General features: G+C 39.9%; 1 protein-coding gene across 2 annotated transcripts in view; it reads right to left on the bottom strand.

Moving 5' to 3' along the window:
- Nucleotides 1–27,046, bottom strand: part of LOC139755087 (complex I assembly factor ACAD9, mitochondrial-like) — a 39,538-nt gene that overhangs the window by 9,656 nt on the left and 2,836 nt on the right. For both annotated transcript variants that reach the window (XM_071673196.1, XM_071673195.1), the window contains exons 4-10: nt 25,893–25,996; nt 23,715–23,923; nt 18,160–18,396; nt 16,125–16,250; nt 13,038–13,158; nt 7,557–7,768; nt 6,062–6,230 (exon numbers count right to left, since the gene is read on the bottom strand). In XM_071673196.1, coding sequence (XP_071529297.1) covers nt 6,062–6,230; nt 7,557–7,768; nt 13,038–13,158; nt 16,125–16,250; nt 18,160–18,396; nt 23,715–23,923; nt 25,893–25,996 — 1,178 coding nt within the window. The remainder of the gene's footprint in view (nt 1–6,061; nt 6,231–7,556; nt 7,769–13,037; nt 13,159–16,124; nt 16,251–18,159; nt 18,397–23,714; nt 23,924–25,892; nt 25,997–27,046) is intronic.

Raw genomic sequence — 27,046 nt, 5'->3', positions numbered from 1 at the left:
TCTAAAAGCAAATCTGTTTTCTACATAAAATGGCAATAAATGCAGGTAATAGTTCAGGGTAATTATCTGGCCAAAAATCTTGTTTGAAAACTGAAATATAACAACGAAAATCTAAACTTATGATTATGTAAATATAGCATAATGCTTACTCTAGTTGACAGACACCTAAATAAAGAAGAATCTGTCATTCATATTCTTTAATCCTGTAATCACTTACAGTCTATATCAAAGGTTGTCACAAAGTGGAAGAAAAATTTTTTTGTTGCGTTACCAACACAAGTAATATTTTGCTATATTCCCTCTCCCCTTGAAGCAGTCCTCTACTCATTTACAGGATACTGTGAGCAGTTTCCTGAGTAGTTCTGGGGGAAAAAACCACCCAACAGCTGCATAACTACCACCTCAAGCTTTGGTACAGAAGACACATCCATATCATTGGTCATTGCTTCCTCTTGGTGGACCACAGGTTTTCATCTGGGCTCAGGTCGGGCTACTTCCTGGCCAGTCCTTGAAATAATTACCCTATCATTCAGCCACTGTAACAGACTTAGCCATGAGGCTGGGAGCCACATCCTGCATAAAAATATTTTTGCCTTTGCACTTTCAAATGAACCAGGTACATGTTCAATAAGAAAATTTAAGCATACTACCTGGTTCACTTTGTTGGATAAGATTACAAAATCACCAACACTAAAGAAGCTGAAACAACTCCAAACCATAAAAGAAGGAGAGTGTTTTACACCCTATCCTTTGAACTGTGATAGGTGCAGGTCAAGGTTGGGTGGCCTGTACATCCTCCTTCTGATATTTACAGTCACAGGATATGTCGACTCACCAATCCACATCATGGTTTTCCACATTTCCTGATCCCAAACACTGTATTTCATGCAAAAGCTCACTTGTTTTTCCTTCTAAGTGGTAATTGGTAGAGGTTTACTTTGGATGTGAAACTAAAAAATCCCAAGTCATTATGAAGTAACTTTTGAATACTTCTTAAAAAGACAAGTTTGAGCAAATTAGACTTCTGCTACATTTCACGTTGTTAGGGATGAGCAGGTCTTAACCTGCCTTGCAATCACTTTTTGCATTCCTGAAGATGTTAAACTTGGCCTTCCAAGGAAGAGAAGACTTCCCTATTTCCTTAAAACATTTCATCAACCTAGCAACACTTCACTGGTAGACACCCATTTGCTCAGCGATATTTTTCAAATCATGCTCTGCTTTGTATAAAGCTATCTTGTTGCAATGTCCTTCTTTGACTAACTCCCCTTGCATAATGGAATGGCACACGAGCTGGGTAACTGCAGACAAATATGGAGAAAAAACATCCAACACACACAGGGACAAACAAAACAGAAACGAGCCTCATGGTTGCTACACACAGACTGATGGTTATGATGTATTACCACAATAATGCTAAAACTATGATTAACACTGTCAATGCAAGACTTAAACCACTTGCCAGAGACTCTGTAAGATTTTTTTTTTTTTTTTTTTTTTTTATACTTTGTCGCTGTCTCCCGCGTTTGCGAGGTAGCGCAAGGAAACAGACGAAAGAAATGGCCCAACCCCCCCCCCCATACACATGTACATACACACGTCCACACACGCAAATATACATACCTACACAGCTTTCCATGGTTTACCCCAGACGCTTCACATGCCTTGCTTCAATCCACTGACAGCACGTCAACCCCTGTATACCACATGACTCCAATTCACTCTATTTCTTGCCCTCCTTTCACCCTCCTGCATGTTCAGGCCCCGATCACACAAAATCTTTTTCACTCCATCTTTCCACCTCCAATTTGGTCTCCCTCTTCTCCTCGTTCCCTCCACCTCCGACACATATATCCTCTTGGTCAATCTCTCCTCACTCATTCTCTCCATGTGCCCAAACCATTTCAAAACACCCTCTTCTGCTCTCTCAACCACGCTCTTTTTATTTTCACACATCTCTCTTACCCTTACGTTACTTACTCGATCAAACCACCTCACACCACACATTGTCCTCAAACATCTCATTTCCAGCACATCCATCCTCCTGCGCACATCTCTATCCATAGCCCACGCCTCGCAACCATACAACATTGTTGGAACCACTATTCCCTCAAACATACCCATTTTTGCTTTCCGAGATAATGTTCTCGACTTCCACACATTTTTCAAGGCTCCCAAAATTTTCGCCCCCTCCCCCACCCTATGATCCACTTCCGCTTCCATGGTTCCATCCGCTGACAGATCCACTCCCAGATATCTAAAACACTTCACTTCCTCCAGTTTTTCTCCATTCAAACTCACCTCCCAATTGACTTGACCCTCACCCCTACTGTACCTAATAACCTTGCTCTTATTCACATTTACTCTCAACTTTCTTCTTCCACACACTTTACCAAACTCAGTCACCAGCTTCTGCAGTTTCTCACATGAATCAGCCACCAGCGCTGTATCATCAGCGAACAACAACTGACTCTGTAAGATATGAAGCATTATTTGCAATAAGTTTAGTCAACGGCTCTCCCATACCTTAACTTTCGGTGCAAAATGTAAATGCATAATCTCACGACTTATTTTTTCCTAAACAACATTTCAACCTCTATCAAGCATGAAGAACATCTATTCTACAGAGGTTTAAAAGCAAATTCATTTCATAAAGAAATATAAAAAATGCAATTAATAGTTTAAAGTAATTTTCAGGCAAACAGTTTTTGTTTCAAATCTTATTTACATTGTAATGAATGTCTCGTATACTTGATATGATAATGTAAAATATATCATAATGATTTCCCTAGATGTCAAATAAATAAATAAGAAGTGAATTCCTATGAAAATTTTCTATTCTTTAATCATTAAAATGCTTAATTACAGGAGTAATTGGCCCCTAAACAATATTTCAGCCCAAGAATAGTAGTATGCATGAAGAATAGGTGCCATACCAAGGTTCTAAATCAAATCTATTTTCCCAAAAAAAAACCAGCAAAAAGTACTGGCAATAGTTCAGCGTAATTTTTATGCCAATCTTCTTTCAAAATTTAAATACGACATTTCAAAAGTCTTCTATAGTTAAAATGATAATGTAAAATACATCATAACATTTCCCATGGTCGGCAGATATAAAAAAAATACTCAGTCTCATGAAATTTTTAAGTCTTTTAACCAAATAAATGCTTAATTACATGACTTAGTGGCCCATTACCAACATTTCAGCCCCAGAATCATATTCAATTTAAAAAACAGGTGCTATGTTAAAGTTCTGAAGAAAAACAGCAAAATATGAAGGGTAATTTTTAGGACAAAAAACAAACCATCAAAAATCTTCCTATAAGTAAGAGAAATGAAAAAAAAGTGAAATGAGTTATCGTTAATTTTTTCTTAACTCTATAATCATTCAAATGCTACATCAGAGGAATTAATGTCTATAGCAATAGTTTAGCCTTGAATCATATTCAGCATAAAGAATATGTGCTATACTAAGTTTTAGAAGCAAATCTATCTTTTGAGAAAAAAAAAAAAAAATTGCAAGTAATAATTCTGAGTCACTTATATGCCAAATAAATTTTGGTTTCAAAATTGAATAACGTAATACATACTTTCTGTACTTGAAATGATAACATAAATGCTTAGACTTGGCAAAGAGAAATCTATACCTAATTTTGCCCTCAGAGATAAGTTTTGTCTTTCCACACATTCTTCATCACTCCTAGAACCTCCGCCTCCTCCCCCACCCAATGACTCACTTCCGCTTCCATGGTTCCATTTGCTGCAAAGCCCACCCCCAGATATCTTGCCCCCTCCCCAACCCTATGTCTTACTTTGACTTCAATGGTTCCATTTGCTTCCAGGTCCATTTCCAGACATCTAAAACACTTCACTTTCTCTACTTTTTCTCTATTCAAACTAACATCTCAACTAACTTGTCCCAGAAACCTGCTGAGCCTAATAACCTTGCTTTTATAGACATTTACTCTCAACTTTCTCCTTTCACACACTCTTCCAAACTCAGTCATCAACTTTTGCAGTTTTTCATTTGAATAAGCCACCAGTGCTATCTCATCGGTGAATACCAACTGACACTTCCCAGGCCCTCTCATCCCTAGCAGACTGCATACTCACCCCTCTCTCCAAGACTCTTGCATTTCCCTCCCTCACACCCCCATCCATAAACAAATTAAACACATCTATCTTGCAAAACATTCTTGTTACAAATCTGAAATGTGATGAAAGCCTTCTATATTTGAAATGATATGTGTAAAACATAGATTAATGCTTAGACTGGCTGAAAGAGACAAAATAAATGTGAAGCTAATTCCTAGTTCAGTAGTTTGCAGGCAGCTACTGACTAGGGATGTATAGTACAGGTACTACCCACCTGGGTATCAGGAGGGTTAGTGGTAGCTGTGCAGAGCCAGCACTTCTGTAGTTGTGCAAGCTGCACGCACTCCTCTGAACCAGAATGCTCTTTTCTTTCTGCCTTGCCCACCTGCGAACTGCTGCCATTCTGTCTATAAACATACAGTCTCTCCTTGTCATATAAAACATACAACACTTAACTCACACACCTCATTCTTTGTAACTCTATATTTTCCTGTGGCAAATAACTGGTACTATCCATCCGGATATTAGAAGGGTTAGTGACAGTTTGAGCCAGTATTTCAGTGGTTGCCAAGTTGCACTCTTCTTATGCAGGTAACTGGCTTTTCTTTCTGCCTCATCCATCCGTAGACTGCTGGCATTTCGTCCACATACAATCTTTCCTTGTCGCACATAAAACTGGACATCACTTAACTCACACAACTCTTTATACCCTACATTTTCTTGTAGTGAGCGCAATGCCCTGCTTTTTCGTAAAATGGTATGAGCAATAGATAGAAGTAGTAAGTAAGAACATGAAGCAAGAGCATTAGGTAGAAAAATTTGGTAGAAGTTGTCGCTAGGAACATTAGGTGGGAGCAGATGGTAGAAGTAGTACGTTGGAACATTAGAGAAGAACATTAGGCAAATAGAAGCAATCAGTACGATCAATAGGTAGAAGCCTCCAGAAATACTACACTAGAGTAGCCCTCTAAAGGCTAAGAAGTAGCAACGGAGGTCATCAGTTATGAAGACCACCACAGGCACCCCCTTGGGGAAGTTCCCAGAGGGAATGGGCATTAGAGATATAGATAGGTAGAGATATATAAAAAGAAAGATAGATAGCTAGATAGATAGATAGATAGATAGATAAATAGCAATAAAGTCAGTTGGCTTTTGCAATGATTTGCCATTTTCAGTTTGATAAAAGAAATATAATCTTATAATTTCTGACCCCATAACTTTGCTTTTCACTGGATACAAAAGACAATACAAGGAAGCATTCTTGTCATCCAATTACCACAACAGCTACATCTGAAAACAGTTATGGAAAAATACTATACACTACAAGTGTACTACGTCTGAGTTGCTAGATATCACTACAGTCCACTAAAGACTGTCAAGAAATATATGTCTGCTACTGTACCTTTGACCTTAATTCCCTCTTCCCCTATAATTCACTTAAGCCCTCTGGGTCCATCCACAGCCACAACCTTCTCTAGGGACCTAAGACACTTCACTTCTTCCAGATCCTCCTCATTTGAACTTACAATCAAATTATGTCTCATCACCCTGGTGCAACACAATTCCTTACTTTTGTTCACATTTACTTTCAACTTTATTACTCTCATACTCTTCCAAGCTCAGTCACCAGGTTTCAGAATTTCTCTCTCGATTCTGCCACCAGAGCTGTGTCATCTGCAAACAGCTGATTGAACTCCCATGCCTCCTTACCCTCAACATACCAAAGACTTTCCTTTTGTTCTAAGACTTCTGCATTCATCTTGCTCATCACTCTGTCTTTGAACAGATGAAACCACAGTGGCATTACGTACATGATGCTGACCTATATTCACCAGAAACCACTCACCCTCTTCCCTTCTGATTCATACACATGCCTTAATCTCCTAATGAAAGCTCCTCACTGCTTTTAGTAACTTTCCATTACCCTATATTTGGAAAATGTGTACACAGAATATTGTAAACTTACCACTCAGAGCAATAAACAGCCGAAGAATCTCATTTGTCCCTTCAAAAATGAGGAGAATGCGAGCATCACGAAGATAACGTTCAAATGGGTAAGACTTCATGTAACCAAGTCCACCCAGGACCTGCAAACACTCAGAGCCCCATTTCCATGCACCTTCAGAACTGAAAACCTAACAAGGAAATATGAAAAAGAATTAAAAAATATGATAACACTTTTTGTTAAAATATCACCATAAATATGATTCTATGCATGTAGAAGGTTCATAAGAGGGTGGATGTGTTGGAAATGGAATGCCTGAGGATGATAGGTGTAAATCAGGTTGAAATTGTAAGGCATGACTGCGTATATTCTGATTGAAAGAGTTGACCAGGGTGTACTGAAATGGTTCTGGCATATTTTCCGGAAAGCATGAGCAAAGAATGACTGATTAAGGTAATATGCATAACCTATTAGTCCTCCTTTCCTCATCCATCCTCTCCATATGTCCAAATCATTTCATCACAAGCTCTCAGCTCTCTCATATATATTCCTTTCTCTACCACACCTCCCTCTCATCTCATTATTTCTTATTCGATCAACCCTCCTTACACCATATTGTCCTTAAACATTTCATTTCCAACACATCCAAACTCTTTTTTACATTTGTGTCTAAGGCCCACAACTCACATCCATACAGCACCAGTGGGACTACTGTATTGTCAAACACATACATCTTTGCTTTTACAGACACTGGCCTCTCTTTCCACACATTCCTCAATCCATCCAAGAAGTTTGCATCCTCTTCCACTCTAAGACCCCCTTCAGCTTCCATGGCTCCATTCACTGCCATAACCAATCCCAGATATCTGAAACAACCTACTTCTGCCATGCTCTCTCCATTCAAATTTGCACTCCAATAACCTGTCTCTCCCCACTACTAAATCAAATAACTTTACTGTTATTATTCACATATACACTCAACTTTTTTCTCCCACATACTCTCCCAAAGTCAAAAACTAGCTTCTGTAGTTTTCACACTCTGATTTGCCACCAGTACCATGTCATCGCCAAACAACAACTGACTCACCTCCCAGGCCTATCGCACCTCCAACAGATTGCATATTCCATTCCTTTCTCCAAGACTTGTATTCACCTCCTTCATCCTATCTCTAAACAAGTTAAACAGCCATGGTGACATCACACACCCCTGCTACAGACCCACCCTCACCTAGAGCCACTCCTCCTCCCGTCTTCCTACACTTGGACAAACTTCACTGCTTCTAGCAGTGGACATGACAAGACAGGGAAACATCTATACAAGAAAGCCATCTCACTGGGTGCAATTCATGAAATGTGTCACAATTACGATATGAGTAGAAGTTCAGCAAGAATACCCCTTTTATACTCTACAGTCATGAAAGGCATACAAGACAGATATAGCTGCCAAAGGAAGATGGCAGAATTATCATATTATAGAGGAATATCACAAGCACATGGGGAGGATAACATCTCTGACCTTGACAATAGCTGCTTCTACTGAACAATCAGGATCTTCTTGGCTATCCAATGCTCCTGCTGTCAGATATGCCATAGATTCCATAGCATATACAGTGACACTCATGCTAGCAAATTTTTCTTTGATCAGAGCAAAATCTGAAAGGTGGCGTCCAAACTGCTTCCGGGTCGTAGCATGCTCCACAGCCCAGCCGATCAACCTCTTCAAAATGCCTACAATGAAATGCACATTATTCCCGATTATAAAGATAGAAAAACTAAGGAAAATCTATTAAGAAAATTACAGAAAAGAAACCTGCTAGTATATAATTGTATATAAGTGTACATTTGATATCAACTTTTTTCTTTTCGATGTTGGAGGCTCCACTCACAGACTAAAGTCTACATCAAGGTTAATGAAATGAGGTGAATGAAATGAGAAGAGAAGAGACAAGGAAAAGTACTTACAAATTTTGGAGGGGAGTCAAAAATCTGTCATTTTAAAAGTTCCAGGTCATAGTTACTGGGAAAGACATGATAAGGTACAAAATTCCAAAACTTCAAAAACACCCTGCCCACAGGAAACAACATCGCTACCCACCTGCTTCATTGAGGTAGCACAAGGAAAACAGACAAAAAAAGGCCACATTTGTTCACTCTTAGTCTCTGCTGTCATGTTTAATGCATTAAAACCACTTCTCCCTATTAACATCCAGGCCCCACAGACTTTTTCTTGGTTTACCCCAGACATTTCACATGCCCTGGTTCTGTCCATTCACAGCACGTCGACCCTAGTATACCTCATCGTTTCAATTCACTCTATTCCTTACAGGCCTCTTACTCCTGTATGTTCAGGCCCCAACTGCTCAAAATCTTTTTCACTCCATCCTTCCACCTCCAATTTGGTATCCCACTTTTCCTTGTTCCCTCCACCTCTGACAAATGTATCCTCAGTCAATCTTTCCTCACTCATTCTCTCCATGTGTCCAAACCATTTCAACAAACCTACATCTGCTTTCCCAACCACATTCTTTTTTTCCACATATCTCTTATCTTTTCATTGCTTACTCGATCAAACAACCTCACATCACATATTGTCCTCACACATATCATTTCCAACACATCCACCCTCCTTCATACAACTTTATCTATAACCCATGCCTTGCAACCATATAGTATTCTTGGACTACTATTCCTTCAATTATTATTATTATTATTTTGCATTGTCGCTGTCTCCCGCGTTTGCAAGGTAGCGCAAGGAAACAGACGAAAGAAATGGCCCAACCCACCCCCATACACATGTATATACATACATGTCCACACACACAAATATACATACCCCCCCATACATCTCAATGTATACATATATACACACACAGACACATACATATATACACATGCACACAATTCACACTGTCTGCCTTTATTCATTCCCATCGCCACCTCGCCACACATGGAATAACATCCCCCTCCCCCCTCATGTGTGCGAGGTAGCACTAGGAAAAGGCCACAAAGGCCCCATTCGTTCACACTCAGTCTCTAGCTGTCATGCAATAATGCCCGAAACCACAGCTCCCTTTCCACATCCAGGCCTCACAGAACTTTCATTGGTTAACCCCAGACGCTTCACATGCCCTGATTCACTCCACTGACAGTACGTCGACCCCGGTATACCACATCGATCCAATTCACTCTATTCCTTGCCCACCTTTCACCCTCCAGCATGTTCAGGCCCCGATCACTCAAAGTCTTTTTCACTCCATCTTTCCACCTCCAATTTGGTCTCCCACTTCTCCTCGTTCCCTCCACCTCCGACACATATATCCTCTTGGTCAATCTTTCCTCACTCATTCTCTCCATGTGCCCAAACCATTTTAAAACACCCTCTTCTGCCCTCTCAACCACACTCTTATTATTTCCACACACCTCTCTTACCCTTACATTACTTACTCGATCAAATCACCTTACACCACATATCGTCCTTAAACATCTCATTTCCAGCACATCCACCCTCCTGTGCACAACTCTATCCATAGCCCATGCCTCGCAACCATACAACATTGTTGGAACCATTATTCCTTCAAACATAGCCATTTTTGCTTTCCGAGATAATGTTCTCGACTTCCACACATTCTTCAAGGCTCCCAGGATTTTCACCCCCTCCCCCACCCTATGATTCACTTCCGCTTCCATGGTTCCATCCGCTGCCAGATCCACTCCCAGATATCTAAAACACTTTACTTCCTCCAGTTTTTCTCCATTCAAACTTACCTTCCAATTGACTTAACCCTTAACCCTACTGTACCTAATAACCTTGCTCTTATTCACAATTACCCTTAACTTTCTTCTTTCACACACTTTACCAAACTCAGTCACCAGCTTCTGCAGTTTCTCACATGAATCAGCCACCAGCGCTGTATCATCAGCGAACAACAACTGACTCACTTCCCAAGCTCTCTCATCCCCAAAAGACTTCATACTTGCCCCTCTTTCCAAAACTCTTGCATTCACCTCCCTAACAACCCCATCCATAAACAAATTAAACAACCATGGAGACATCACACACCCCTGCCGCAAACCTACATTCACTGAGAACCAATCACTTTCCTCTCTTCCTACACGTACACATGCCTTACATCCTCGATAAAAACTTTTCACTGCTTCTAACAACTTGCCTCCCACACCATATATTCTTAGTACCTTCCACAGAGCATCTCTATCAACTCTATCATATGCCTTCTCCAGATCCATAAATGCTACATACAAATCCATTTGCTTTTCTAAGTATATCTCACATACATTCTCTAAAGCAAACACCTGATCCACACATCCTCTACCACTTCTGAAACCATACTGCTCTTCCCCAATCTGATGCTCTGTACATGCCTTCACCCTCTCAATCAATACCCTCCCATATAATTTACCAGGAATACTCAACAAACTTATACCCATTTTTACTCCATGACACATTCTTCATTGCTCCCAGAACCTTCACTCCCTCCCCCATCATGTGACACTTCCGCTTCTATGGTTCCATTTGCTGCTTAGTCCACTCCCAGACAACTAAAACATTTCACTTCCTCCAATTTTTCTCTATTCAAACTTACATCCCAATTAGCTTGTCATCCTACTGAACCTAATAACTTTGCTCTTATTCACATTTACACTCAACTTTCTCCATTCACAAACTTATCCAAATTTGGTCATCAACTTCTGTAGTTTCTCACTCGAATCAGCCACCAGAGCCGTATCACTGCCAAACAACAACTGACTCACTTCCCAGGCCCTCTCATCCCCAACAGATTGCATACTTGCTCCTCCCTCCAAAACTCTTGCAGTTACCTCCCTAACCAACCCACCCATAAACAAATTAAACAACCATGGAGACATCACACATTCCTGCTGCAGACTGATCTTCACTGGGAACCAATCACTCTCCTCTCTTCTTACTCGTACACATGCCTCACATCCTTGGTAAAAACTTTTCACTGCTTCAAGCAGCTTACCTCCTGCACCATACACTCTTAAGACCTTCCACAAAGCATCTCAATCAACCCTATCATATGCCTTCTCCAGATCCATAAATGTTACATACAAATTCATGTTTTTCTAAGTATTTCTCACACACATTCTTCAAAGCAAACACCTGATCCTCACATCCTCTACCACATCTGAAATCACACTGCTCCTCCCCAGCCTGATGCTCTGTACATGCCTTTACCCTCTCAATCAATACCCTCCCATACAATTTCTCAGGAATACACAAGAAACTTATGCCTCTGTAGTTTGAGCACTCACCTTTATCCCCTTTGCCTTTTGTACAATGGTACTATGCATGCATTCTGCCAAACCTCAGCCACTTCACCGTGATCCATACATACAATGAATATCCTTACCAACCAATCAACAACACAGTCAACCACTTTCTTAATAAATTTTACTGCAATACCATCCAAACCTGCCATCTAGTCAGATTTCATCTTCTGCAGAGCTTTCACTATCTCTCCTCTCTTAACCAAACCATTCTCTCTGACCCCTCTCACTTAGCACCACACTAACCAAAACACCCTACATCTGCCACTCTATCATCCAACACATTCAACAAACTTTCAAAGTACCCACTCCATCTCCTTGTCACTTCATCACTACCTCTTATTACTTTCCCCCTCGTCCCCTTCATTTTCTCTTTCACTAACTACTTTACTTCTTCATCCCACCATTCACTATCCTTTCTAATCTGTTGACCTCCCACCTTTCTCATACCACATGCATCTTTTGCACATGCCACCATTGCTTCCCTAAATACATCCCATTCCTCACCCACTCCCCTCACATCATTTCCTCTCACCTTTTGCCATTCTAGAGTACAACTTCAACCCCTGAATGATGGGTGGGGATTATTTCTTTTCTTGGTTTTTCAGTGGGAGATAAAATATCGCTACTATTCATGTATATACACATATTGTATGCCATCTCCCATTTTTTGTGGATATCAATCTTCCATGGCAAAAGTAGGGTTAGTTCAGCCTCTAATTTCTGGCATTAAAGACCAAGCTACTACACATTACAAATTACAAAGCCCAGCTAACCTTCCCTCCTGTAGGTCTGAGCTATGACTTGTGTGTGTCGAATGAAGGATTCTACCCTGACATTATGGAGCAAATGTATTTCCAAGGTACATCATATATGAACCCTTCAGTGCCTTAAGCAAAAATAAGAATATGTGAATACTTTAAACGTATAAGTTTCCCATCATTGTTTTAAATACAATCACTCTCAAGTCAATCAAAGGACTGTTTGTTGACAGTTTGTCTTAATGGTACTCATTTATTTCCCTATTTGCATATCTATCCGTAAACTCTCCATGTAATCATATAAGGGGTATGGGAAAAGAACACTACCTTCACATCTGTGTGTCACAGATGGTGACTTAAAAGGGACAGGAGTGGGAAATCAAAACAACACCCCCTCCTTGCATTAATTTTTTGACTGTGAATTGAAGGAACCGAATACAGAGTGCTCATACTACTCAAAGACTCGAGCTGATGTGTGTGAATGAGTGGATGTAATCAGAATGAGATGAAGGGAGAGAGAGGTAGTATGTTTGGGGACTAGAACCTTAATATTCTGGTTCCAAGTGAAATCATGTTTAAGGAGAAGGGTAAAGAATGGTTTGGGAATGTCCCTGTGGTTACTGTTAAGGTGAGAGCAAAGGAAGGGATAGCACTTCTGATGAGGGAGAAAGCTGGATCAAAGCCTGTGGCCACTGTTAAGGTGAGAGCAAAGGAGGGGCAACACTTTTGAGGTGGGACAAACTGTGGGAATGTGTAAGAGAATGTATGAAGGTGAGTTTCATTCTGATATGGGCGAGAATGAAAGTGGAAGACATGTCCATAATGCATGTGTCTGAGGCTCACAAACAGCAAGAGAATATAATCAAAACCAAAGCATCAAAAGGTATTCTTTTCTATTTGACAAGAAAATATAAAGAAAGTCAACAAACCTGCACCAGAGCTCCCCATGGAAAAGCGGCCAGAGTTCAGGATATTCATGGCCACCTTGAAGCCTCCTCCAACTTCACCAAGAACATTTTCTACTGGCACTGGAGTGTTATCAAAGAAAACCTGGGGAAATGGCATAATAGTCAAATAAACTTTCTGTCAAGAGATTTACTTCTCTTTTAATGAGGAATGTTTGAGACCCTCAGTTAAACCCAACCAACTCATCCATCTAACTGCCAGCACATTCCATTCATGCATGCCATGTACCTACCAGCAAGCCCAAATCCACTAACATTATTTCAATTTTTTGGATACAACAGTCATTCAGTTGGAAATTACATGAATTTCACTAATATTCATATTTAATGACACTACCCTTTTATCCATGTTTATGCTGTTGCCAGTGACGTATTGTTACTTTATATCTACTGTCTTAACTTCTATCACATAGTATCTTTCTATTCTTGGACAGTTATAATAAAGTGTGTATATATAAGAGCATAACATACAAAACAGCATGACATTCACCTCATGCCCATATATAGGAATGCATTATCACAGGACAAATGCATGATGCATGTAAAGAGGAAGTATAAGTTAAGCTATCTATCGATCAATCTATCTATCTCTGACGCCCAATGCCTTTGAGAACTCCCTTAAGGTGGTGGCCACAGCAAAAGTCTCCACAACTGGTAAACTCCAGTGCCACTTCTTAGCCTTTAGTGCCTCACTCTTAACAGGCCTCTGGCAGAGAGGACAACTTTAGCACAATGCTTTCAGAAGCTCCTACCTAATTTTCCTACCAACAACTTCTACCTAATGCTCTTGGCTAATACTCCTACATGTATACATGTATATGTCTGTGTATGTGCATGTATATGTGTATATGTTGATATGTATATGTATGTATATGTGCATGTATGGGCATTTATGCACATGTGTAAACGAGTGGATGGGCCATTCTTTCTTCGTCTGTTTCCTGGTGCTACCTCATTGATGTGGGAAACAGCGATCAAGTACAACAAATAAATGTATAAGATAACTTTTTCTCACCCCTAACATTTTAATCACTAGTATTCTTTATGTTCTGTACTTTTCACATAAATTCCTCAAAGCAAACACCTGGTTCACACATCCTCTACCTCCTCTAATGCCATACCGCTTCTTCCCACTCAGATGTTCTGTGCATGCCACAATCTATCTATCTATATCTCTGATGCCTGTCCCCATCTGGAACTCCCTGAAAGAGGTGACCAAGGAAATAGTCTCCATAACCAGTGAACTCCAGTGCTGCTTCTTAGCCTTTAGTGCCTCATCCTTAACAGGCCACTGGCAGAGTGCTTGCAGAGGTTCTTACCTAATGTTCTGACTGACTAATTATCCTTAATGCCCCCACCCAATGTTCCTACCTACTACTTCAACCTAATGTTTCATGGTGCTGAAACTTTCGCCCATCTAAATTACAGGTTTACTTAACAGACTTGTACCTTTGCTGTACATGCATTCACTTTTGTCCCCTAAGCCTTTCCATAAGGTTGATATAAATGCAAGGATTAAGTTCTCAGTCTCTTTATATATATAATGAATCACATTTAATCTATCTTGGTATTTCTGCAGACAAACTTTATTTAGCTCATTCATTTTCACATGTCATGTCCTCTTTTTCTACAACCAGTGCAAATTCTCATTCTTGTAAATACCAGATAACTTACTGCGGCCCCCTCAGCATGTTCACAGCAAAATACCTGCCCTCTACATGCCTACTAATTAGAAAATAATCTTATAATGATAACTGACCCCATCCCCACTTTCCTATACATACATATATAATTCTCCCATGCTTATGACAAAGAATGGTCTCATATGCCCATATCTGATCTCTAACTGTCATGTAGAATGCAAAGAAATCAAAGTCTCTATCCACAGCCAAGCCTCAAAGACCTTTCCATGGTTCCCCGATCACTTTATTATCCCTGGTTCAGACCATTGAGAGTATGATGCACCCTGTATACCACTGTACTCCACTTTGTTCTACCCATGTATGGGTCACATACTCATGCATGTTCAGGCCCCGACATCTCAGGGTATCTTCCATTCCAACTTTCAAGGTCCTCTTCGGTTTGCTCTTTTCCTTGTTACCTCCACTCTTAACTTGTATCCCCTCTCGTCATCATATCTTTACTTATCCTCTCCATCTATCCAAACCATTTCGACACACACTCCTCAGCTCTCATGCATACTTATCTCACTACCACAACGCTCTCTTATCCTATCATTTCTTACTTGATGAACCCTCCTCACACCACAACTGTACACAAACATACTTTTCTTATCTAAAGTGTGTGACTTGCACCCCTAAAATACTGTCTGGGTTACTGTACCCTAAAGCATATTCACCTTTGCCCTCAAAAGACAGTGAACTCTCTCTCCACACAATCCTCAGAGCAACCAGAACCTTCTCTACCTCACTATGGCTCACCTGCTCTGAAGGTTCTATCTCCTACCACATCAACTCTCAGGTATCTAAAACAACCCATGTCTTTCAAGTTCTCTATATTCAAACTCACCCTCTAAATAATCTCTCTCTACCGCTAAATTTACCAACTTTACTTTTATTCACATTTACTTTTAGCTTCCTCCTTTCATACAATGTTCCAGACCCAAAAATTAATTTCTGCAGTTTCTCACTTGAATCCTGTCATTGGCAAACAGCAACTGAATAATTTTTCTCAGTGCCCCAGACTGTAGACCTGCCCTTCTCTCTAAATCCCTTGCATTCACCTCTCTCACTACCCCATCCATATGCAGATTAACCAGCCATCGTGACAACTTACTCCTGCTGCAGATACACCTTCACCCAGAACCATTCATTTCAGCAACCACTCAATTACAGCAGCCACATTATCTATACATAATATAAGGGATATAAGCGAATGAGGCCATTTCTTTGTTCTTAGTACTGACTGACTAATGCAAGAAACAGTGAATATGTGGAAAAAATGAGATTCTTTGCATCATATGAAACAAGAAGTACAAACTCATTAGAGAAGTATATTACTGAAAATATGATAAAAAGAGATTGTTCTTACCTCACATGTGTTTGATCCTCGGATTCCCATCTTATCTTCTGGTGTTCCATTACTCACACCCCCAAATTCTCGTTCCACAATGAATGCAGTGACTTTATCTTTTACTTCTCCATTAACCTGTACTTCCTGTTTGAACAAATATATTCAACAATCAGTTTTCCAGGATACAGGAAAATCCTCTTAGTACCTGGATAATAAAATGACAGATACATTCCCCTTATCTGCTTAAGAAAGAGGTGCATTTATAGGTATCTATCAAATAAGATGATACACAACCTAACTTTACTGTTATCTCCACAAATGAGTGGCCATTGGGAGGTCATTAATCACAAGTAAAGATGCTTAGAATCCTTAAACTGGGTCATCATTTGCTTGGCTATATGGCTAATAACCTTAACCCAATGACTGTGCAGCAAGAACACAATGTGGCTCTTTGGTTAGCCAACTATATCCCCTAGGCTATAAAGTGATTAAACATGACCCCTTAGCAATGCATAAACTAAGTAGCCCTTGAGCTGGACAAGTATACTCTAAGGGTGAAAGTACTGGCAACATGGTGGTGGGTGGGTTAGCAAATGCATGAACCTCAAATTTGTACATCATCTAAGTACAGACAGAATTTTCATGCAACTAAACTAATTTCTATGCAAATGTAATGAAAATAAGCATACATACCTTGGCAGCATTATAAATAATGTATCTAATTTTGAGAAAACATGACATACTCCTGAAAGGGCCTGATCATCTAGAAAAATGTCTAAATGAGGGGTTATAGCTGTCTGTCCATACTACTAAAAAAGCACTAAACTTATTAATATCACCCAGACAGCTGATAAAAGATGAAAGGGACTTTCAATGTGACAACAACCTATCAGAACCATAGAGTCATACTATGCACAAAAGGGCCCTTTAAAGAAAAAGAAAAAAAAAAGGCAAGATTCTAATGAAGCACACCTGGGCACTTATTTTGTACATTCTTCAAAATCTGAGAAAGTAATTTAACTGTGTACATTTGACTCATAAGATTTCAGCTCTCTGAATGGTAAAAGCATTGTAATTCCTATCCAGAGGTTTGCAGACCACTGGATTAAGTATCACATGCAAGTGATTATAAAATCTAGTATGAGAAACTTTATTTACAATACACAAAATCAGGGGAGAGGTTATGCATAATGAATCTCATTTTTCTGAGAGAGTAAGTAATTTCACACTTTGCTCGTGAAAACAAACTGTGTTTGTCCTGGACTTACCTATCAGGTGTATTCTACTAAATCTACAGAACAGATCATGTGTCCCATTTGAGCGCTGACATTATTTCTAGTAAAAAGATTACGTGTAGTGCTAGCCTATTATCATCAACAAACAGTTCACATACTGGACTTATCACTCATAATGTTTTCTATGAGTAGTTCACAACTCTAAATCAACAATCTAGTACTGTATACTATGTTTAGTGAACTGTTCATCTGTAGGACTTAACACCTTGAGGTTATCTATTACCTTCAAAGAACAAAACAAAGACTGGACTTATGTTGCTGTCAATTACATTCAATGAATGAACAAGGAATGTGTTGCACCTCTCATTCTGGTGCTGCTCCATCACTTAGACCTACCACACTGGTGTTATCACATCTAGCACACAACTCATGAGTTGGACTCACAGCTCTGGTGTTACCTATCCTCTTCAATGAACAAATCAAGTGTTGGATGTCACCATTACACAGTTTTGCAAAAATTAAGGTATTACAAAAGGAGTGGTCATCTGCATAGCTCACTCTCTGTATGACTTTGAGATCTGCCCATCTCTTCAAGAATCTATACATGACAGACTCCAGTGGTGAGAGTGATGAACAGTTAACAAATCTCAAAGCATACATGAATTTCTTTGCCAATATTTTGAAGTCAGATACAAAAATATATCTAATGGTACTTCCATTAAATTCACATAATAAATGATTTGTTACTAGACTCTGACATCTACAAGAAGTCTATGACTAAATTGATAAGATTTCATACTCAATTCATTAATACTTACAGCAGTCTTAGCGAACACTGTCATTAAATCAGCAGTGCCACCATTTGATATCCAAACCTTGCTGCCATTTAAGAACCAGGTTTTGCCATCCTCAGAAAGTGTGGCACGAGTTTGGATGGAGGCAGCATCAGACCCACTGCCAGGCTCTGTAAGGCAGAATGCTGCAGTCCAGTCACCACAAGCCAGTTGAGGAAGGTACTTCTCCTTTTGTTCATCAGTCCCCGCAATCAAGATGCCCTGAATGTGGTTAAATACAAACAAAGTAAATAAATGCAAATGACACTATCAGGTGCTAAATATCAATGGGGCAACCCTAAGCAAGAAAACCTATCTCCTAGTAACTGAAGTAACAAATAATTAAAGGAATACTGACCCCAAGATATGGTGCAAACAGTGAGGCCAATATTTTCAATGCACCATACACATAACAATCTAAAAATCTGAAAGATAGATTGATAACATAGCTATATATCCCTCTTTGCCCAACAGGTGCTCTCATTGGAACATGGATAAATCAAGTAATAAACTATTAAGTTGAGTCAGACATATAAGTGGCCTTCAGGGCAGAGAGAGATAAATGTAAATAAGGTGAGGTAACAATATATTTATAATTTATCATATCTATTTATCATACTTAATTGCTGTTTCCCATATTAGCAAGGTAGTGCCAGGAAACATGAAGAATGGCCAATCCACTTATATACACACAAAAAAAAAATATATATATATATATATTTTTTTTTTTTTTTTATACTTTGTCGCTGTCTCCCGCGTTTGCGAGGTAGCGCAAGGAAACAGACGAAAGAAATGGCCCAACCCCCCCCATACACATGTATATACATACGTCCACACACGCAAATATACATACCTACACAGCTTTCCATGGTTTACCCCAGACGCTTCACATGCCTTGATTCAATCCACTGACAGCACGTCAACCCCGGTATACCACATCGCTCCAATTCACTCTATTCCTTGCCCTCCTTTCACCCTCCTGCATGTTCAGGCCCCGATCACACAAAATCTTTTTCACTCCATCTTTCCACCTCCAATTTGGTCTCCCTCTTCTCCTCGTTCCCTCCACCTCCGACACATATATCCTCTTGGTCAATCTTTCCTCACTCATTCTCTCCATGTGCCCAAACCACTTCAAAACACCCTCTTCTGCTCTCTCAACCACGCTCTTTTTATTTCCACACATCTCTCTTACCCTTACGTTACTCACTCGATCAAACCACCTCACACCACACATTGTCCTCAAACATCTCATTTCCAGCACATCCATCCTCCTGCGCACAACTCTATCCATAGCCCACGCCTCGCAACCATACAACATTGTTGGAACCACTATTCCTTCAAACATACCCATTTTTGCTTTCCGAGATAATGTTCTCGACTTCCACACATTCTTCAGGGCCCCCAGAATTTTCGCCCCCTCCCCCACCCTATGATCCACTTCCGCTTCCATGGTTCCATCCGCTGCCAGATCCACTCCCAGATATCTAAAACACTTCACTTCCTCCAGTTTTTCTCCATTCAAACTCACCTCCCAATTGACTTGACCCTCAACCCTACTGTACCTAATAACCTTGCTCTTATTCACATTTACTCTTAACTTTCTTCTTACACACACTTTACCAAACTCAGTCACCAGCTTCTGCAGTTTCTCACATGAATCAGCCACCAGCGCTGTATCATCAGCGAACAACAACTGACTCACTTCCCAAGCTCTCTCATCCCCAACAGACTTCATACTTGCCCCTCTTTCCAAAACTCTTGCATTTACCTCCCTAACAACCCCATCCATAAACAAATTAAACAACCATGGAGACATCACACACCCCTGCCGCAAACCTACATTCACTGAGAACCAATCACTTTCCTCTCTTCCTACACGTACACATGCCTTACATCCTCGATAAAAACTTTCCACTGCTTCTAACAACTTTCCTCCCACACCATATATTCTTAATACCTTCCACAGAGCATCTCTATCAACTCTATCATATGCCTTCTCCAGATCCATAAATGCTACATACAAATCCATTTGCTTTTCTAAGTATTTCTCACATACATTCTTCAAAGCAAACACCTGATCCACACATCCTCTACCACTTCTGAAACCACACTGCTCTTCCCCAATCTGATGCTCTGTACATGCCTTCACCCTCTCAATCAATACCCTCCCATATAATTTACCAGGAATACTCAACAAACTTATACCTCTGTAATTTGAGCATTCACTCTTATCCCCTTTGCCTTTGTACAATGGCACTATGCACGCATTCCGCCAATCCTCAGGCAACTCACCATGAGTCATACATACATTAAATAACCTTACCAACCAGTCAACAATACAGTCACCCCCTTTTTTAATAAATTCCACTGCAATACCATCCAAACCTGCTGCCTTGCCGGCTTTCATCTTCCGCAAAGCTTTCACTACCTCTTCTCTGTTTACCAAATCATTTTCCCTAACCCTCTCACTTTGCACACCACCTCGACCAAAACACCCTATATATATATATATATATATATATATATATATATATATATATATATATATATCGCAAACGCGGGAGACAGCGACAAAGTATAAAAAAAAAAAAAAAAAAAAAATGTATATATATATATATATATATATATATATATATATATTATCCCTGGGGATAGGGGAGAAAGAATACTTCCCACGTATTCCCTGCGTGTCGTAGAAGGCGACTAAAAGGGGAGGGAGCGGGTGGCTGGAAATCCTCCCCTTTCTTGTTTTTTTTTTTAATTTTCCAAAAGAAGGAACAGAGAAGGGGGTCAGGTGAGGATATTCCCTCTAAGGCCCAGTTCTCTGTTCTTAACGCTACCTCGCTAACGCGGGAAATGGCAAATAGTATGAAAAAAAAAAAAAATATATATATATATATATATGGGAGGGTATTGATTGATAGGGTGAAGGCATGTACAGAGCATCAGATTGGGGAAGAGCAGTGTGGTTTCAGAAGTGGTAGAGGATGTGTGGATCAGGTGTTTGCTTTGAAGAATGTACGTGAGAAATACTTAGAAAAGCAAATGGATTTGTATGTAGCATTTATGGATCTGGAGAAGGCATATGATAGAGTTGATAGAGATGCTCTGTGGAAGGTATTAAGAATATATGGTGTGGGAGGAAAGTTGTTAGAAGCAGTGAAAAGTTTTTATCGAGGATGTAAGGCATGTGTACGTGTAGGAAGAGAGGAAAGTGATTGGTTCTCAGTGAATGTAGGTTTGCGGCAGGGGTGTGTGATGTCTCCATGGTTGTTTAATTTGTTTATGGTGGGGTTGTTAGGGAGGTAAATGCAAGAGTTTTGGAAAGAGGGGCAAGTATGAAGTCTGTTGGGGATGAGAGAGCTTGGGAAGTGAGTCAGTTGTTGTTCGCTGATGATACAGCGCTGGTGGCTGATTCATGTGAGAAACTGCAGAAGCTGGTGACTGAGTTTGGTAAAGTGTGTGGAAGAAGAAAGTTAAGAGTAAATGTGAATAAGAGCAAGGTTATTAGGTACAGTAGGGTTGAGGGTCAAGTCAATTGGGAGGTGAGTTTGAATGGAGAAAAACTGGAGGAAGTAAAGTGTTTTAGATATCTGGGAGTGGATCTGGCAGCGGATGGAACCATGGAAGCGGAAGTGGATCATAGGGTGGGGGAGGGGGCGAAAATTCTGGGGGCCTTGAAGAATGTGTGGAAGTCGAGAACATTATCTCGGAAAGCAAAAATGGCTATGTTTGAAGGAATAGTGGTTCCAACAATGTTGTATGGTTGCGAGGCGTGGGCTATGGATAGAGTTGTGCGCAGGAGGATGGATGTGCTGGAAATGAGATGTTTGAGGACAATGTGTGGTGTGAGGTGGTTTGATCGAGTGAGTAACATAAGGGTAAGAGAGATGTGTGGAAATAAAAAGAGCGTGGTTGAGAGAGCAGAAGAGGGTGTTTTGAAGTGGTTTGGGCACATGGAGAGGATGAGTGAGGAAAGATTGACCAAGAGGATATATGTGTCGGAGGTGGAGGGAACAAGGAGAAGAGGGAGACCAAATTGGAGGTGGAAAGATGGAGTGAAAAAGATTTTGTGTGATCGGGGCCTGAACATGCAGGAGGGTGAAAGGAGGGCAAGGAATAGAGTGAATTGGAGCGATGTGGTATACCGGGGTTGACGTGCTGTCAGTGAATTGAATCAAGGCATGTGAAGCGTCTGGGGTAAGCCATGGAAAGCTGTGTAGGTATGTATATTTGCGTGTGTGGACGTGTGTATGTACATGTGTACATATATATATATATATATATATATATTTTTTTTTTGCTGTCTCCCGCATTTGCAAGGTAGCGCAAGGAAACAGACGAAAGAAATGGCCCAACCCACCCCCATACACATGTATATACATACGTCCACACACGCAAATATACATACCTACACAGCTTTTCATGGTTTACCCCAGACGCTTCACATGCCCTGATTCAATCCACTGACAGCACGTCAACCCCGGTATACCACATCGATCCAATTCACTCTATTCCTTGCCCTCCTTTCACCCTCCAGCATGTTCAGGCACCGATCACACAAAATCTTTTTCACTCCATCTTTCCACCTCCAATTTGGTCTCCCACTTCTCCTCGTTCCCTCCACCTCCAACACATATATCCTCTTGGTCAATCTTTCCTAACTCATTCTCTCCATGCACCCAAACCATTTCAAAACACCCTCTTCTGCTCTCTCAACCACGCTCTTTTTATTTCCACCCATCTCTCTTACCCTTACGTTACTTACTCGATCAAACCAACTCACACCACACATTGTCCTCAAACATCTCATTTCCAGCACATCCATCCTCCTGCGCACAACTCTATCCATAGCCCACGCCTCGCAACCATACAACATTGTTGGAACTACTATTCCTTCAAACATAGCCATTTTTGCTTTCCGAGGTAATGTTCTCGACTTCCACACATTCTTCAAGGCTCCCAGGATTTTCGCCCCCTCCCCCACCCTATGATTCACTTCCGCTTCCATGGTTCCATCCGCTGCCAGATCCACTCCCAGATATCTAAAACACTTTACTTCCTCCAGTTTTTCTCCATTCAAACTTACCTCCCAACTGACTTGACCCTCAACCCTACTGTACCTAATAACCTTGCTCTTATTCACATTTACTCTTAACTTTCTTCTTTCACACACTTTACCAAACTCAGTCATCAGCTTCTGCAGTTTCTCACATGAATCAGCCACCAGCGCTGTATCATCAGCGAACAACAACTGACTCATTTCCCAAGCTCTCTCATCCACAACAGACTTCATACTTGCCCCTCTTTCCAAAACTCTTGCATTCACCTCCCTAACAACCCCATCCATAAACAAATTAAACAACCATGGAGACATCACACACCCCTGCCGCAAACCTACATTCATTGAGAACCAATCAACATATACATACACAGACATATTCATATATCCACATGTGCATATTCATACTTTCTTCCTTCATCCAATCCTGGCACTACCCTGTCCCACAGGAAACAGCATCACTACCCTCTGCTACCTTTAATCCAATGGCTTGATGAGCAGCCAGAGTAACAGCAATAGAGCCATCTAGTGCAGTGATCTCAGCAATGCGTGCATACTCGGTGGCTCCCAGGCCCAAGCCACCATATTCTTCAGGAATCTGTTGGCCATACAATCCCAAGTCCTTCAGTCCTTGAAGTGTTTCTGGTGGGATCTTTGCTTCCCTGTCAATCTTTGTTCCATCCACTGAAAGAATTTGTAAAAATGGTATACCAAATAAAACTAGTATAATCTGACAGAGAACATTAAAAGAAAAAACTCTTGATTACCTTATGCATCTAATCATCATCTTCACTCTCATTTTCAGTCCAGTGTTAATGTGAACAAATTCTTCCAAACAACTGAAATGCTTCTTAATCATTCACTTTGCAAATCAAATAAATTAGAATAATGAAACTAATGACTCAGATAAAACTTTCACCCCGAAACACAAACTACATGACTGTAAAAACGATCAATAATAATTCCCCTGGCATCCTCATACGAAACATAACTATCCATCTTGAGTTCACTTATACATTTTCTGAGAGGCATTGTGATGCAAGATGTGAGTGGCTAAAAGGCACATTTTTTTCATAAAGCTATGCCATGATTAGTTTTGGTATCTACCCTTGCTTTTGCTTGTTCAGCTTCTCCCTTCGGTGTCTGCTGTTCAAGTTACAGTCATGCTGCAGTGAAACCGTGTGAAATACAAACAGTTCTGATGATCTATGTTCCTAAAGGTTTGTACAATCAACTGTAAAAAAAAAAAAAAAGCTTTGCAGATGAAAGAACTATATAATAAAGTAAAACACTACTACATGAAGGGTATCTGCCAACCAAAAATCTAATCAATGAAATAACCTACTCATTGAAAGATAAGAGCATTAAATGTTCACCATGCACTGTGATCTTCGATGATTAATCCATGACAAAGCATCAGTCTTGAAGGGGTCTTGGTTTAAAAGTTTTAGGTCAAAACATTTAATATATAATCAGTGAATAACATAGTAAGATTATTTTTATACGTATTCGCCACTTCCCGTGATAGCAAGGTAGCATAAGGAACAGATGACTGAGCCTTTAAGGGAAAAATCCTCACCTGGCCATCTTCTCTGTTCCTTCTTTTGGAAAAGTACAACTGGATGGGAGGATTTTCAGCCTCTACTCCCATCCCTTTTATATAGTCGCCTTCTACAACATGCAAGGCAGTATTCTTTCTCCTCTAGTCATGTTATTTTACATATTTTGTTTTAACAATGGTAGAGCTAAGAAAAGACAACAAAGGCCACATTTGCACACACTCAGTCTCTAGCTGTCATGTATAATGCACTGAAACCACAACTCCTTTTCCACATCCAGGCCTCACAAAACTTTTAATGGTTTACCCCAGACACTTCACATGCCCTGGTTCAATCCACTGACAGCACGAAAACCCAAGTATACCACATCGTTCCAATTCACTCAATTCCTTAGATATTCACAAAAATGATAGATGTGGTACATTACAGTGTATAGAAGAGTTCATGAGACAGGGAAACAGAAGAGATGGAGAAGCTAGTGCTGAACGCAAAACTTAAATTTGTACTCGGTAAATGGTATATTTTACTTTTGCATGTATATTTTTCTACACAATTCCAATCAATATACTCTTAGTGAACACAAGAATTAATAATGATTCATATAATCATGAAATAATAAAAATGGGTGGGGGAAACAAAGGTGATGTATAATATGCAAATGCTTGGATGCAGGGTAATTACACTTAAATATCTAACTTATGATCACATGGTTAATGGTATGGTAGATTGTAGTTTTCATATATTTCTTTTATACAGTTCTCTTCAGTAGGGCCTTACTTATGCATGAATAAAAAATTACAGGTATTTGCAGAAAACAATATTATAACCAAACTGAAGCAAGTGCTTTAGGTATATCATGTACTTTTCTCAGTTTTTCACAATAATATCCATCTTAAATATATATCCAAATACCTCGAGTCTCTTGGTTCCAAGCTTTTCAGCTGACAGATATGCTACCTATACATAGTGAGGAAGGGGAAGGCTGCTAAAACAATCTAGTTAACCAGTAAGCAGAAGGAAAGGACAGGACCAGGAAAGTAGGATAAGTCAGTGACATGGTATGGAAAAACAATGGGGATATGACAACAACTTACCCTGCTCATTAAAGAATCTCTCAATAGGGACAATCATTTCATGTAACAGTTCATGGCCATCTCTGTCCAATACCTCTGGGAATACCAGCATCTCTGTGTCAAACCTAAAATGAAAGTACAGACAAAATAATTTCTCATATCAAAGGACTAACTCCTATGGCTTACTGATACAATCTCAGCAGCTTTTCTTGTTACAATAACCTGGATCATAAAGCAGACAGCTAAACTATGCAAAGCAAGTTTGCACTGCTCTCCAAGCAATTACTTACCATGGATTTATAAATCATGGTCTAGAGGAGTGTTAAACAAGCATTAAACCATTCCTTCAAACAGTACTTCTTGTAATTTGTGGTAATCTTCAGAACAAATTTGCAGACAGCCAGATATGACCTGAACAGATAAGATTTACACTCAGCAACAAAATGTATCTAAATAATACATCTAGCAACAAAATGTACCTAAGTAATTGTGTTGCTGGAGCATATCTTTTACAAATCTTCTGTTTGAGCTGATTTATAGAAAAAATTTGCAGATAGCCGGATATGACCTGAACAGAATAGATTTACACTCAGCAGCAAAATGTACCCAAGATATTCATCTAGCAACGAAAGTTACCTAAGTAATTGTGTTGCTAGTGCACATCTTTTACAAATTTTCTGTTAGAGCTGATTTTCAATACCTAAAGGAGCTTAATCCTCTCAAGGTATTCATAAGCAATTTGCATATGATCTTTTTCATCCTTTTAAAGTTTTCATGCATAAACTGCACACATGTAATTGTAGGTCATAAAAATTTCATAGCAAAAGTGTATCACTATTGTTCATTTGCACAGACCATGGCAGAACAGTTTTGCTAAAACAATCAGGAGCTGGAGTGAATCATATGGAGAGAGAAAGGCAAAGGACCTGGAAGCACTGAGAAATGTGTGGTAATAAGCCACTAATCTGGAAGAGCAAAAATGCATGTCTGATGGTATAGTAATTCTGGCACTGTTGTATGGATGCAACGATGGGGTACAGATGACAATATAAAGAAGAGAGTGAATGTGTTAGAAATAGGAGTCATCCTGAATTTGTGCCTCTGATGCAGGCTTAGCAAGGACAGAACCAGAGTTGTTCTTTTCTGTATGAGTAATTTTTTATGACAAGATAGAG

This window comes from Panulirus ornatus, chromosome 18 (genome assembly GCF_036320965.1).
Source record: "Panulirus ornatus isolate Po-2019 chromosome 18, ASM3632096v1, whole genome shotgun sequence".
In the NCBI taxonomy this organism is placed as follows: Eukaryota; Metazoa; Arthropoda; class Malacostraca; order Decapoda; family Palinuridae; genus Panulirus; species Panulirus ornatus.
The sequence above is the reverse complement of the archived record's forward strand: the minus strand, read 5'-3'. Positions and strand labels throughout refer to the sequence as shown.